Source organism: Calonectris borealis, chromosome 1 (assembly GCF_964195595.1).
Source record: "Calonectris borealis chromosome 1, bCalBor7.hap1.2, whole genome shotgun sequence".
In the NCBI taxonomy this organism is placed as follows: domain Eukaryota; kingdom Metazoa; phylum Chordata; class Aves; order Procellariiformes; family Procellariidae; genus Calonectris; species Calonectris borealis.
In genome coordinates, this window is record NC_134312.1 from 29,471,073 (window position 1) to 29,486,261 (window position 15,189).

General features: G+C 35.8%; 1 protein-coding gene across 12 annotated transcripts in view; it reads right to left on the bottom strand.

Annotated features, from left to right (window-relative positions):
• Positions 1-15,189, bottom strand: part of FOXP2 (forkhead box P2) — a 193,986-nt gene that overhangs the window by 113,721 nt on the left and 65,076 nt on the right. For 10 of the 12 annotated variants that reach the window (XM_075147447.1, XM_075147437.1, XM_075147479.1 and 7 more), the window contains one exon: positions 13,376-13,465. The exons of the other annotated variants lie outside the window; for them this stretch is intronic. In XM_075147447.1, the coding sequence (XP_075003548.1) occupies positions 13,376-13,465 (90 nt within the window). The remainder of the gene's footprint in view (positions 1-13,375; positions 13,466-15,189) is intronic. 12 annotated transcript variants of the gene reach the window in all.

Genomic DNA, 15,189 nt, shown 5'->3' on the forward strand with positions numbered 1-15,189 from the left:
GCTTATGCACATTAAATCAAGGTTTGTACATCCATAATACCTGGTTTTGGAACAAAAACACCTTGTGATGTTAAACATTACTAGAAACCGAGATTCTGCTAAAGAAGAAATAAAAAATAAGAGACAAAGATCTCATCAAATGTATTTTAAAATAATTCTACCAATATAATAACATGCAGAAGCTGGATGACATGCCCAACATATCGAGAATCTTTTAATGTTAGATTAAAAACCATGATACATACATCAAATGACACAACATGATACATACATCAATTTGTTCACACATCCTCATTCCAAATGCAAAGTCATACTATTATTTTAAAACTCAGAAAATTCTTGAAAGCAATCGCTGTGGAGTTTGGGTACGCACACTTTTGCATTGGAGTTACAAAAGCAGCCACTCTTCCTGATGAGGTCTTAAGATGGCTAAGTAGCTTGGAATCACTTGAGGACACAACTATTTTGCTTGAGCTTAATCAGACTAATCCAATCTTTCCACCACAACGCAGAGTAATTATGGCTAGCAAAATGCATATTATGTCATCCTGATGTCAGTGTTGGGTCACAAACAGAAGTGTTCCTTAAGAGGCTGGACAGGGGAAGATTAGATATTTTTAGAGGTTTTCTTCTTCAAAGCATGACTAAAAACAGTTGTGAGAAGTCCAATGGACTATGATTTGTAAACTTTGAAGTTTGCTGGTGGAACGAGACTTTTCTTGGAGGAAAGTCAAGTTCACTTGGGTGGCCAAAGGCAAGTTGTCACAAGGAAAACATGTTGGTTTCTAGATGTTGCTTGAAAAGGCAGAATAATGGCACACTGAATTAGACCAAATGATCATTTAGCCTACTGGGCTGCCTCTAACAGTGGTCAATACTCAGTGCCCAGAGAAAAGTAAACGAGCATGGTGGCTCGTTTGTAGTAGTGACGCTTTTCCAGGCCACTCCCCGCATCCCAGCATTTTGGGCTTTAGAGACTATGAAAATGAGGAATTTGCATTTTGTACAGATGGATTTTTCTTCCATTAATTTGTTCACTCGATTTTTGAGCCAATTTAAATGTTTAGCATCTATAACATCTTGCAGAACAGATCTGTTCCAGAGCTTGGCTATATATTGCTTGAAGACCTACATCATCCTTTTAGCTTAATTTCATGTGTTTTACTTCTCAAACTGCAAGGGAACAATTAGATCCTGTGAACCCTCAGCACTTGTAACTGTGGCTAAAAGGTAACCCTGCAGCCATAAAACACAAAAGATGGACTAGAACAGTTGGAGGGATGATAAAAGAGCAGAGATATCTTGGGATCTGTACAGATCGTATCTCCTTCTCCTTTACCCAATATTACTCAACACTTGAGCCAATGGATTTTGGTATTCCTTGAAAAGTGTAAATAATGTACATCTATACCTTGTGCTCCACGTTTGGGCATGAAATACACTCAAAGATGTATGAGTATAAACTTGTTGCCTGCTGTTCAGTCCCACTTCAATGGGTATGTCAATGATGCATGTCTCTGTGTGTCTCTGCGGTTTTTTCCTTTCTTGCACTGTTAGTGTTGCCAGAATGCACCATACGCTCTCTGGAAATTTGATTCACATTAAAATTTTGTACAGTTATTAATACAGGAAGACCCAAATCTCTAACACAAAGCTTTCATAACTACAATAGTAAGAATAATAAAATATTATAATTATGAAAAATAAAAGTTTCATCCTGACAATGAGATCAATACTGAGGATGTAATCTAATGTATTTTAAAAGTTTAATGTTTTTTTGATCGTGGACTGCTAGTCAAGCCAAGTGTCTAGACCAGTATTTGTCAAAAACAACAGTTCCTCATCGGTTTTTCTCTAAGACAGAAAGCACACTAATTATGATTCTATACAGGATACCCTTCTTATGTAAATCACATTTTAAATTAATAATTAATAATAACACTAATAAAGTTGGTATGTAATGAAATGAATATCATATTTGAACTAAAATAGGAAGAACTAAAATAGAAAGAACAACTTCTTGTACCATTTTTATGGCACCATGCTGAAGGCTCCAGGCTAATGATATTTACTCTCCAAGGAAAAAAACAAGGAAAATATAAAAAACAATCTGCCAGGTAAAACAAAGGTTTTCAAAACCGTTTTAGAATTCCTGTTGACAGTTTCATGGGGGAAAATAGTGACTTAAATAACAAGGATTCTTCCCTGAAACAGGATTCTGTTTATGAGTTCCTCCTAAACTCTTTGACATTCACAGAGGTTTAATTGAGAAATAATTTCTGTGTAAGTGATGTGGTGCATCAACATCTCCGATACATTAGATCCTACCTTAACTACAAGAAAGGGTCCAATTCTGCTATTACTAAAATTATTTAGGGTTTTCACTTAAAAAAGCTAAGTGATTCCACACATAATAAAAGCATTATCTAATCTTTTTTGTGGGTTTTCATTACACTAGAATTTATTTTAAATATGATGCCATTACTGTAGTCAAGCCTTTCCAAAAGCACTTCTAGTAACTTCTCTCTTACTATACTTAGAGTAAAAAAAATCAAAAGATCCAAGAAATCAAACAAAATCTGATAAATATTTTATATTGACAGTCCAAGCACTATACAGAATTGGTAGGTTTTTACTATTTCAGTTTATCTTGACAATGTTATCAAAACCCAAGAGTTAGGAAATCAGTCTTGACAGCTATTGATAGAATATGATCTCTGGATGTATTTTAGGACATTATTAATTACAAACATTAAGTCTGATACAATAGCACTTATGTTCGTTAACTACAAATATTCTAAAGAATAATACACAAAGTTATAACTATTTGTTTCTAGAAGTATGGCTGGAGTATTACAATACAAACTGTACCACCCCAGTCAAATTACAATGATTGAATACTCACTCAAAGAACTCTATACAAGTATTCCCCACCCAAAGCAAACATTTTCCTAGACTAAACTATTTTGCAAGATGCTAAATTAGTATGACTTTTCTCAATGTGGAAAAGAGCCCCCTCTTTTAATCTTGGCTCTGAGACTTGTTGGGTCATATTATATGCCAGGCCCTAAAATGGTTGCAATAATAATGATCTCATAAGTGGGCTGTTAGACTAATTCATTTTATTTTCAGTTACCGTGAGACAATCACCTCAACACTATAAATACTTTAAAACATTATGGAAGTCTGTATTTTTGGAAGAAAAAAAATTTAAAATATTGTTTTTTTTTTTTAAATAAATTCTGTGTCTTGTTTCAGTATATTTATTGCATAGAAAAGCAAATTAATTTTAGAATGAGTGCCTTCCAATTAAAAATGTCCATATTTATTAATTCAGTGGTATTTCTTCTGTCTTACTGATAATTATGAAGTCAATACATTTTTTTATCTAATAGCTTGAGAAAATCCAGACTATATAAAATGATGTGAAAGCTACTACTACTTAGACTATGCTCATAGGAATTACTATCTTTTGTTGTAATCTAATAAGTAAGAATTAAAGTATCCAAAATGGTCATATACTGACAGTGAATTTAAATAGATGAAATATTGTGAATTTAGGATGTCATCTATATTTTACTAAATGCCAGTTATTACCTAGTCTTCAGCATTTTCTGTTCATGAAACAGGCCATAAATATACTGAAAATAAAGTTGACTTTTGGAAAAAAAAATCAACTGTCAGTCCTTTAAGACATTTCATGTACATGCTATAATTTTAAGAAGGCATTAAAATCCTTTTAAAATAAACCTGTTGATATGGTGTAATGTGCTTATTGAAAAATCAGCACACTATTCTGTTCCCTAGAATTTTGCTGTTGGCTTCAATGACTCCCTATCTTCTAAAAAAACCAAACCAAACCAAACCCAAAAAACACCACCACAAAACCAAAAACCACGCACAACACCACAGGACTAGAAGAGACTTTCTGACTCTTCAATAATTTTATTATTATTGTAATTCATGTCATGAAAGTCCTTTTCTAAGCTGGTCAAACTTTATCTTTAAAGTAAGTAGTGTGCGTGGAAGGTGGCTCTTGCTTCCACTACTTCTACTAGAACAACGTTCCACAAACTCTTTTCTCTGCATAGTGAAAAGCTTTCTTTTCCATAGTTCATTCACGCTTAGCTTAGCTACTTGTTCCCATGTTTAAAACTGTACTTAAGAAGTATAAAAGACACCTCTTCCTTCCTAAAGTTTGCTTCTTGACCCAAACTGCATAGAGAAACCACAACCTCTCAGCCTATGCATCTAGTCCGCATGAAACCTTCTTGGACTTGTATATCATAAAAACGTATATAGAATTTACACAGCCTAACTGTAGGTATATAGCAAATGTGCTAAGCTATCAACCATAGTCAAAACAGTGAGATACTGTCACCTCATGGAAATTCAGGGCATCAGTACTAGAACCCTGAATCTTTCAACAGAACCTATACAAAGCACATTTCTAATATACTAAGGAGGCACCAGAAATTAGGTGGATTGCGTATCTCCCACTATTCCAGATGAGGTCTCAAAGATACCTTTTAAAAATGGCATTAATATTTCCCTATTTTTATTGGAAATACTTTTGAAATTAATTTAGGATTGCAGGTTCTTTCTTCTCACCTATGTTGTATCACTGGTCGTTCACAGTCATACAGCGACCAATACACTGAGCTTCTCTCTTTTTCTCTCTTTTTTTAAGTGATGGACATAAGCTTAAGGAAGAAATGTTACTAAGTTCTTAAACACATGACCTTGCATTTTGCTGTACTTTCTAAAATTTATTAGAATTTCCTTTCTGAATTACATTCTTGAAAGATATCTTGTACAACAGCCCAGCCCTCTTGTGAACCCTCTCCTCCTATTTTCTTTCCCATGGGTGAAATACATGCCTCCTGTTGTTATGGCAGGCTTGCAGTTAGGCATTTTTTCTTCCTTACCCCAAGTATGGGTTCAACCCTTTCTAATCAAGAGATATTTTTTTGTATATGCAAACATCAATCACCATTTGCCTCTGACTTTGCATTATTATTTCTACTTCAGACTGGAAGTCTACTTCAGTCTACTTCAGACTTCTCCTCAAACTGTTCTGGACACAGAAACAAACACTGTTTTGTGTATGAGTTCACACCATGCCGTATCTTACATTGGGAAATATTTTTCTTTAATTTGGTAATTTGATTATTCTCAAGCATCAAGCCCATAGCTATCTGTGCACTAAATTACAGCTCCATCAATTTGGAAATTACTTCTTCTATGAGTACAGGTTGATTTTGAGATTTTTTTCTGATATGTTGGGTTACTGTATTGGTTTTCCTCAATACTGTGTAGGCTGTCTTTTCTATTCAACTGAAAGCATATTTCTTGAATAAATGAATTTACTGTGAACACTTAGGAGAAAATCCCATTCTTCATTTATACTTCAGGTTCTTGGTAAGATCCTTGAAGCATATTGATTTTGTTGGCACACCATACAGTTTCCTTTGTACATATTATTATTGTACAATTGCTTTTCAAAGCTTCACATAATCAAATAGTAAAGCACTGAGGTAGTGTTTAGTAAATTTTTCACTATTAATTCTATTTCATAATACCCTCATCTGTCTGTCTCAAGAAAATTATATTAGAAGCATAAGAAGGCATAAAAAGAACATCAAAGTGGCAATTGTTGGACAACCCCCTTCCCCAACAGGATGGGCTGATGTGCTTTTCCACTCCACTGTGTGATTGCTTTTTCAGCAGCACACATGCTCACATGCTTTTTTTCTGTAGCATTACAGTGTAATATTTATGCATGTTCATCTGGATAATTTTAACAGTTTTTAATTCAACTTTACATGTATACAGCCCAAGTGAAGGTAAACTAAAATTAACACCTATGTTGATCTTGGCATACATTCAGATTCCTGATTAGCCTGCTCCCCACACCCCCAGTAAAGTCCCTCTGCTACGTAAAGCAACTGGACAACTAACACACAAACTACAAAATACTGTCTAATGACTCAAAAATTTCAAGACAAGTATTCAAATCAAAAAGTAAAATTAATCTGCAAAAAAAAAGTATGGTAAGTAATCTGCACAAGGAATGCCTGAAATGGCTACGGCAGGAGACTGGATTTTCACGTGGAAAGGTGGATTTGCTACTATTGACTGAAGATTCTTCATTATTTAGTCACAGAACTTTGGTTTTGGTAGAAAATTTCCTTGACTTTTATAATTGCCTGATGAAATGAAAAACCTTCGGGGAAAAAAGAGACTTTCCTTAACAGTAATTTAACTAGATATACAATTTTTAAAAATCTACACCCATCTATAGCATTCACAGAATATTTTGTTCAGTTGCTTTTCCTGCTTTGGTAATTTCTAAATCAATGTACACTAATGTGTTTTTCAAATTCGAGAGTACCAGGAGAGCCTTGCTTGAGTGGTGTGATCCTAAACTGGCATAATTAGGGCCCTGCCTGGGAGCAGACCCTTTAATAGAGCCGCACACTGAGTGGGGAACTATTCACACATTGCCTCTCAGCTCTTCACAAGCTTTTCTGGGCAATGAGCCAGATGGTAAGAGAATCAGGTTGATCCGACCTGTTGCAAGAGCCCGGAGAAGTGGCTCAAGGAAACCTACACCTCCCAGCACCACAGAGGAACTACGCAAGCAACCCGAAGAGAAGCAATCGTGAACATGCTCACTGCCTGCACCAGGAGGGCTTGCAGGGGGACAGAGCTGCCCAGCTGCTCAAGCAAGGCAAAGAAACTTCTCTGTAGGGCTTGGAGGCTCCTATAGTTCAGAATATAAAAACCAGTCCATCTATCCCATGCATGGCAATATTTCCTGGCATGAGACAGGCTGCAGATTCTACCATGAGGGAAAGATGGGTTTGCTGGTCTGCTATGTAAAAGCTGCTATGAAAAGACCTAGGCACTCTTTCTGAAGGTTTGCCTTTCTGAATCTGAGTGAAGAACCGGAGTGTGTGTGTTCTCCTCTCTCTTCCCACCCCTCTAGAAGTACCAGAATCAACAAGAGAGAAAGGGGGAAAGGAAAGACCTGATAGTGATGTAGGTGACAAACGATTCCCCGACAGTCACAGTAATGGAGTCACACGCCAGATTGCTGCACAGACATATGTTTAACATTAAAATGCCTCCTGAAATCCCTGATCACACAGTAATCCTAATTAGTATTCTGCATATTCAATACCTGTAAACAGAACTTGCATAATACTTCTTTCCTCTGCCGCCAAAATATTTTATAATATTACAACAATAGTTTCAGGATAAAGATGTGCTATCTGCACCAGCTAGTTTTTTTCCTCTCAGTTAGATACAAATGAAGCCATTATGTGATAACTTCCATTAGAAGGCTGCTAGTAAACATTTTTCCACATTACAAAGATTGTACATAAGGTTAGCTGTAATATTCTATGTACGTGAAAATGAGAACTATCTGCTTTATCAATAAGAGATAAGAGCTCGAGGTGACTGATATTTACGTTAAATTAAAAAGGAAACCATATTAACTAGTGCCACTTTTTTTATAGATGTGTTTTTTAATACTGGAAGTTTTCAAGAGTAAAGAGTGACTTCAAGTAAATCTATTCTTGAAAGACCTTACAGCAAAATGGCACATGATGCAAAATATGGGTTTTCATGAGTAAAAGAGGTTGTCAAAGACAGGACATAAGCCTTTGGAGCAGACTTGTATCTATATAAACAGGGACTTCCCAGCAAGTTTGTTATACAGACACTTCCACTGTAAATCAATTAAATATGTCCAGCTTTTTTTCTTTATTACTGTATTTAACCCTCTACTTTAAATGGAACTCCTGTTTTCTACACCATGAAAGCTTTAACATGGCTATTTCTCCTTTCTCTCCCCCCCACACCCCTTACCTAAACACAACTCCTTGCCTTCTCTCCATCTCTTGGGGTTATCCTTGTCTTTAGAGTGGGTATCACTGATGCAAATTTCTGCACCTTAGAGGATAACTGCATATTCCTCTTAACAGACTTACAAGGGAAAATGGAACTTACGATTTTCCAGCAGCTATCTTCCAAATTTAATTTGCTCGAAGCCTCAATGTTTGCTTCTATGTAGGCCACACATTTCCTCCAGAATTATACTTGAGAGGGAAAAAGACTGTTTATCACTACTCTCCTCTAACACTACATATTAGGCATTTGCATCTTCCTAAATCAGTGCTTTTCAGCATGTACAAAATCCTCCTACTTTCTATGCTTAGCAGCACGCATTAGATAAATAGAAATATGTAACATGCAGTTTTTAGAAAGACAGTTTTAGACCAGTTAGATTTGTTTCTATTTTTGTTGAATTCAATGCAAAGAAAACTCTATCTAAGTTACATCCATAACATTTTTTTTGCTGTTTTTAAACTGGGATTTTTTTTACTGACATGACGCACGCACTGTTGCAGTCAGTGTGCATTAAGTCTGAGGATATCATTCAAAAGCAGTGGGTTTTGCTTCTTTTTCCCCGCATTCCCAATTATGTCTCAACAGCTCCTTACGTATGTTTAAAAAAGTAACTAAAAGTTACAATATTAATGATATGTTTGCTTACTTATTCTGTGCAATGAATTTTAAATTCAGACCCATATAAAGATCCAAAGGGAGATGACCAAACTAGGAGAGAGTAAAGCAAGGCGAGTAGGTTAAAAGAGACTATGAATATCTTTTCACGCTGAATTTTCATGCTAAATTTTTGCATTTTGCATGTCTTTTTAAAAAAAGTGGTTCTTCTGATACTGTGCACTAATGCAATAAACATTAAGTAATTAAACTTAAACGTATACTTACTTTTCCCAAATTTTATCAAATGATGACACTTCAAGTGAAGTGCTTATGCTAAATAAACAAAGCTTACCTTAACAACTCCACACTCCATACAGCATGATATTTATACAACAGGCTTGGTACACACTGAGCTTAACCCTTTGATTCCAGGAGTCATGATTTCCTGACATGCCATCCTCATACAGAATGCATTAGTACTGATGTTGAAACAACAAATCTCCTAGCATGAAGGAAAAAACCAACTAATCAATTTATTGTAGATGTATTAACTTATGGGATTGCTGATAATTCTCTATTTATTCTAATCGAGATAACGTTCAAAGTCTGACTTTATGAAAATAAATTATTTCTTTAGAGACATTACAGGGACTAGAAATAGCTAGGCTTTTCACAGCTTTGAGAGCAAACAAATAAAATTACAACTAGCTGTCCAAATCACTATTCTATGCAGCTAACAATAGTATGTGTATCATGGACAGATTAGTGTAAGCACCAAGATTTGCCTACGTGGAAGGGAAATAATGCTGTACACGAACTCCCACCAGTGGCAGCAAATTGACAGCATTTACCTTTGGGTTATGCTTGTGCTCTGCACAGTTGTTGGAGAACTGCAAGTCTCGCTCATGACTGCAAGTGTAACAAAAACAATAAAGCTGACAGTTTTAAAACTCAGGCTAGATGACACCAGTGGCCATAAGGACAGTGACTTTCTGCCACAGGAGAATGATCTACAGGTTCTAAGAGCCAAAGTGACATTTTCCCAGTTATGCCTACTATGGAAATGATAGGGAGTGAAATCTGTGAAAGCAATCAGCTCGTTTCACCATGGATTACCACAATCACAGCTTCTCTAGAAAAGAAAAATATTCTGAAACAAAAACCAGTACTACAGAAATCTTAACCCTACTACTACAATATGTTTTCCAGGATGCACAGTAAAGAAGTAAATGCTATTATTTCATCATATGCAGGTTAACATTATCCTCAACTCTCATCACAAACCCTCCTTAACTATTCTGCAATATGTCATTAATCAATGTATGTACCGATTGGTTCCATTCAATTGGTGCATTAGTGTAATGAATGGCATATATAAACATGTTTCAAATACATTTATTCGGATATCTATATATGAAAGTAAAATCACTACTACAATTGGTACTCAAGCTTGTCAGATGGGATGTTTTTCTCCTTCTGTTTTGCATAAGACATGCTAATGGTTATGCCATCTGCAGTCTGAAACCCAGAAAAATGCAAATCGGAAAGTAATAGCAGATCAAGATAAGTGTCTATGTAAAACGGTAATTTTTGCAGGTATTCTGTTAACTCACAATCTAAGTATAAATCTCCACTCCCTGAAAATATAGGCTAACTACTAGATGCGGGTAACTTTTGCATTAAAAACTAAAACAAAAACATTTCCCAACACAAGATTCCTCTTTTACAATAGATCACATAACTAGTGGTAAACTTAAAAAGGTTTTCATGAGAAGGAAACAAAAGACACTCAAATTCTTCTAGGAAAATCCCAGTTGTTCTTTAAAGCCATCCCCTCTGTAAAGCACAGTAGAACTTGATGACTTACCCAACACCCTGTTTTTGCAAAGCTGAGGACACAAATTTGAAGGTTTCTTCAATAAGCTTTCAACTTGCTGATTAGCTAGTAGGTGCTGTAAGTCACTAAAATACTTGACGCATTATGGAATAACAGAGAGAACATATAGAAAAACACCATACGCTACTTTCCCCCAAATATCCCTCAAATACAAAAAGATGGCCGCTAAAATTAATACCATTTTTTTCCTCCTTTGGCACATGGAACAATAGAATAGTTTACGTCAAAATATGGAGCACATGAGAGATGCAGTGGCAAGGCTTACCTAACACCCACATTTGCCTGCAGATGTGTGAGCTAGTTTTAAAAGTTTTATTACGTTTTTACTAGATTTATAAATCAGTTCTAACATATCTCCAGTTGCCAGATCAGTAAATTGCTCTGAAATTAGAGGAAATTAGAAATACACTAATATTAAAGTATTTTAAAATATTGGGAGAAGTCTGTTTCCTTAAGCACAAACACAAGCACAAGTATTTTTTGTCTTATAAACCTCAAACTGCTTATACATATTTAGCAATTCCTACTGCTAGGAGGTTTTGGCTAAAGTTACCATTAAATAAAATAATAATACGGTACAATTTTAGGACCCGTATTACAGTATTTGGTCAAACAGGCATCACAATGCTCAAAATGTGAATTTCCACTACATAATGCACAATGAACAACTCTGTAGTAACAGTAAAAGACAGAAACAGAAAAGCTCCAAGGACTCATTTTCAAAACCTTTATACATCCTTTTCACAGAAGAAGAAAATTAAAACAGAGTTTGTGCTCATACCTGAGTTTACATGGTATTTGATATATAAACCAAAGTCTGGGAGCAAATTCCATTTTCCTCTCATTTAAAAATGAACCAAATGAAGTGTCCAAGGCTAGTAAGAGACACTGTGTACATACTGATCATGGAAGGAGAAGTTGGAAGCACGAGCAATAATCTTGGCTTTAGGGAGCATGTAACAATTCTGAAAAGAAAATTATTTGCTTTATTTTCTTCTTCTTGCCTCGCAAGTGTGACTCATGAGGCACTGACTCTTCCTGGCAAAAACATAATACAGGACGTCTCTACAATACACCATCCCATGGCATTTAAAAGGCATCAGGCCAGGGTTAGTGCTTCGGGAGTAGGAAAGCACAAGACTCCCTCTCCTCACCTCATCATCCTCTGGGTTATGTGTATGACTGTCTTTGTCTCCAAACATGCTTTTCTCTCCTTTCATTGATGCCTACCACAAATAGTGCAACCCCACATCTCTTCAGCTGTGAAAAGAAGATTTACCAATGGATGGAGAATGTGAACAGAGAAGTCAGTAGCTCCTGAACTGCTCCAGTTTACAAGTTGGAGGATTAAAGTAAGCTAACTTAACTGGGAAACATATACTGGAAAAATACCACTATTTTTGCCTGTTTAATATACTTCCCTTGGTGTCTGGACCTTGTACACTCCTAGTACAGCCCATGTTATCTTTCAGAATGAGGAGCTGGCAGAATAAACTACTTTCACAGTATTCATTAAATCAATCATCTCCGTGATTCAACCCTTCAAGATCACCAATTCCACTTCTAAAAACTTTAAAAAGCTACATAGTTCATAAGCTGCTGCCTTTACAACTACTATTCTTGTGTGCCTTCAGCCTAGAAGATATTTAAACAAAGCAAAGTCAAGGGTGAAGAGTGGAAAGTTGAGATGGTCCCAGGACTCCTACGCCTCTGGACTGGACTACAACTACAGCATGGCAGGATGCCAGCTTGACATGTTTTCTTTTTTTCCATTTTCTTTAGTCATTTCCTTAAGTTCTTGTTTGGTTCTGAGCAAATAAATACAACTTTAAAAGTATATTTAAAGAGAGCTGATGTGGAATGTGGAACTGTTTGCTGTGTCCAACATTGCTCCATGAAGTTTCACAAAGAAAAGGAGACAGTGTAAATTACATACAAAAATTGCACAAGTGATCAAATTTCACAACATTTCACTGGTGGAGAAAAAGATAAATTCTGGTGCCTGGGGTCCTCCATTATGCACAACAAAAACTAAAAATGAGATAAAAACACCCTATTCCATCAGAAAACAGGGGAAGTCCCAAGAGGATAAAGGCTCACCCAGAAAAATAGATGTGAAGAAGAGGATGGTAGGAGTTACACTTTTTTATTTCCTGAACAAAATAAAATCATCTCTCACGTACATCTTTTGTCTGCAACCGACTGTAATTCAGCAGTCAAACACTCATATTTGGTCTATACGCAATGAGAGAACCAGTTTTGTCAGCAGAATGCAATTTAATATGGAACTCTGAATTAGCAATAAATGAACTAAAACCTCAAAAAAAAAACCCCAGATAAAATTTTTCAAGAATAAAACTCTATATATAGTTTTACTAATAATGCATTTAAAATAATTATTCAGTAACAGAACTCCTATTCACCCGAACACAATCTGAAGCCCCACAGCATCCCAGCATGAAACTCCATGACGTATGTTTTTCTAAAATGGCAGAGGCACCTGTTCCGTAATTTCATGCAGTTGTGTTGTTAGTTTCTGAACACTTCTCTGTTTGTCACCTAGATATGGTACTGATGAGTTATTTAGCTATTTTTTTTTCTGGACACTGTTTTACTCCTAGTCTTAACACAGCCATTTTTACAATTTAGTCCATGTATGTATAAAAATCACATACCGACTTTGCAACATGTCTATAAAGAATTAATTTATACCATAGCTACTGAACTCAGACTTAGTCTTAGACCTTTTAAGCATCTATAGCCACAAAAGGCTTTTGTAACTTACAGTGAATTTTCTCTGTGAATGAGAAGTCACCAGCATGCAAGCCTGTGACCTCTTGTATGTGAATATGCACATACAAAACATTAGAGCACAGGCATCCACACACCCCCCTCACGTGTGAGCAAGCACAGTGCTCTTCCCTGCGAGTAAGGTCCCAAAAGCAAGGATACTTTACTAACCTGCAGTGGTCTCTGTTTATCACTGCCCTTAGGAGATTTCAGTGCACTTGTCTGTTGCTGTAAAAGCAGCTGCCTTGCTGCCTGGAGTGCCTAGAAGTAAAAAAAAAGTAAATAATTTCCACCAGTTCCTAGAAAGAGATGAGTTACTCATTGCTAATGTTAGGTAAAAGTCCAATTGAACAAATGCAATCTCCTCCTATTTGATTTGTATTTGCTAGATTTCAGACCTCACTTTGATTTTGCCTTAAAACATAAAAAAAATCATCTGAAAGTACATATATAGGACTTCACTAGAATTTATGGATGCACATGAAATCCTGCAGGAAATAAAGTTAATTTGTTTAAAGTGCTTGAAGAGGAAAAATCATAAACTGCATCAATAGCCTCATTTCCACAAGGAACTTGTCTTTGAGTGTTCAACTAAAATACCCACTCCCTTGCAAATTATCATTCAATTTGCATTTTCATATTGGAATTTTGAAGCAAAAGCAAGTAGACTTCAAGTGTTACCGGAAGCTGTAATTAAATTTGACAAATCAACATCAGATTATCTTGAAAGTGAATTAATAAGGATATTCATTGAAGATTAAAAACACTTTTTGTACTTACAATTCAAGGAGAAACCTCTCCTTTGACAAAATAAAGTGCAGTTTTAATGCCAAATAAAAATGAGTGGTTTTCATTTGCATTCTTAGGAAAATCAGAGAACAAAGAAATTACTACTCAACCAACCAGATCAGGCTCTGGGATGACAGTATCCCAATCAAAATAGAAAATGTTTTCATTTATTTTATGTTTTCATTCCAACTCAGCAAAACACAGTTAAACATATGAAATGTAAATAAACATTCCACTTACCCAAAGAAGGCTAATGTAAATTATTTTTCCCTATAAAATTATTTTTTAAATAATTTTGTTACAAGGTGGTACTTATTAAGAAATTAAAAAAAAATCCCAAAATATTTCCACTGAAACTACGTGGAGAACTCTTCCCCCCAACCTCCTTAAAAAAATCAGTTCAGTAAATAGCAGTTACAGCTTTAAAATACATCACACTACTATCTATGTTATTAAAACATACTGTAGATGGAATATACTGCAATAAATGCCATTTGACCAATGTTCCCTAAAATAATAAAGATTCTCAACTGATAAAGAAAGGTACAATTTTGATTAGACTCAAATGAGCTGGTTTTTAAGATAGTTTCTAGTATCCATGACAACAGTTGCTTTGACAAGATGTGCATATGGCATTACACTGCCAGCTGGTGTGAACAATGTTTGAACTACTGCATTGAGATGCTGAGCAAACAGAAAAAGTTGCCACGTCTTAACCCTCGGGGAAGGCAGTCATCCCCTGATCAATTATGAAAAGACAGAGAGAGGGCTGCTACAGTCTGGCTCCAAGCAAGTTTTCTGAGAAGGCAGGCAGACATAGAAAACCAAAGTAAACAAACTGAATGCACTAGCACCATCTCCTAACAACATTGATTCGTCTCCCCACAGAAGGCTCTGGTACAAAGTTTGCAGAGCAGACTTTTAACATTTGGAGACATTCCCACAACAATCCCTGTATTGTTTCATCAAATTCTCAAGTAATTACAGGTCAGCTTTACAAAGACTATACTATACATTCCTCTGAACCTAAGCAACGAGACGCACAGAACTAGCTTCTCTCCGCCAAAAATAAATAAAAGTTAACATATTTCAAAGTGCACTTGAAATATTTTGTTACCAAGGAACCACTGGATGCCCTGTTTCCTATGTGAATAGCGTAATCTCTTCTGCACTCACAGTTCTTCACCAGATCCTAA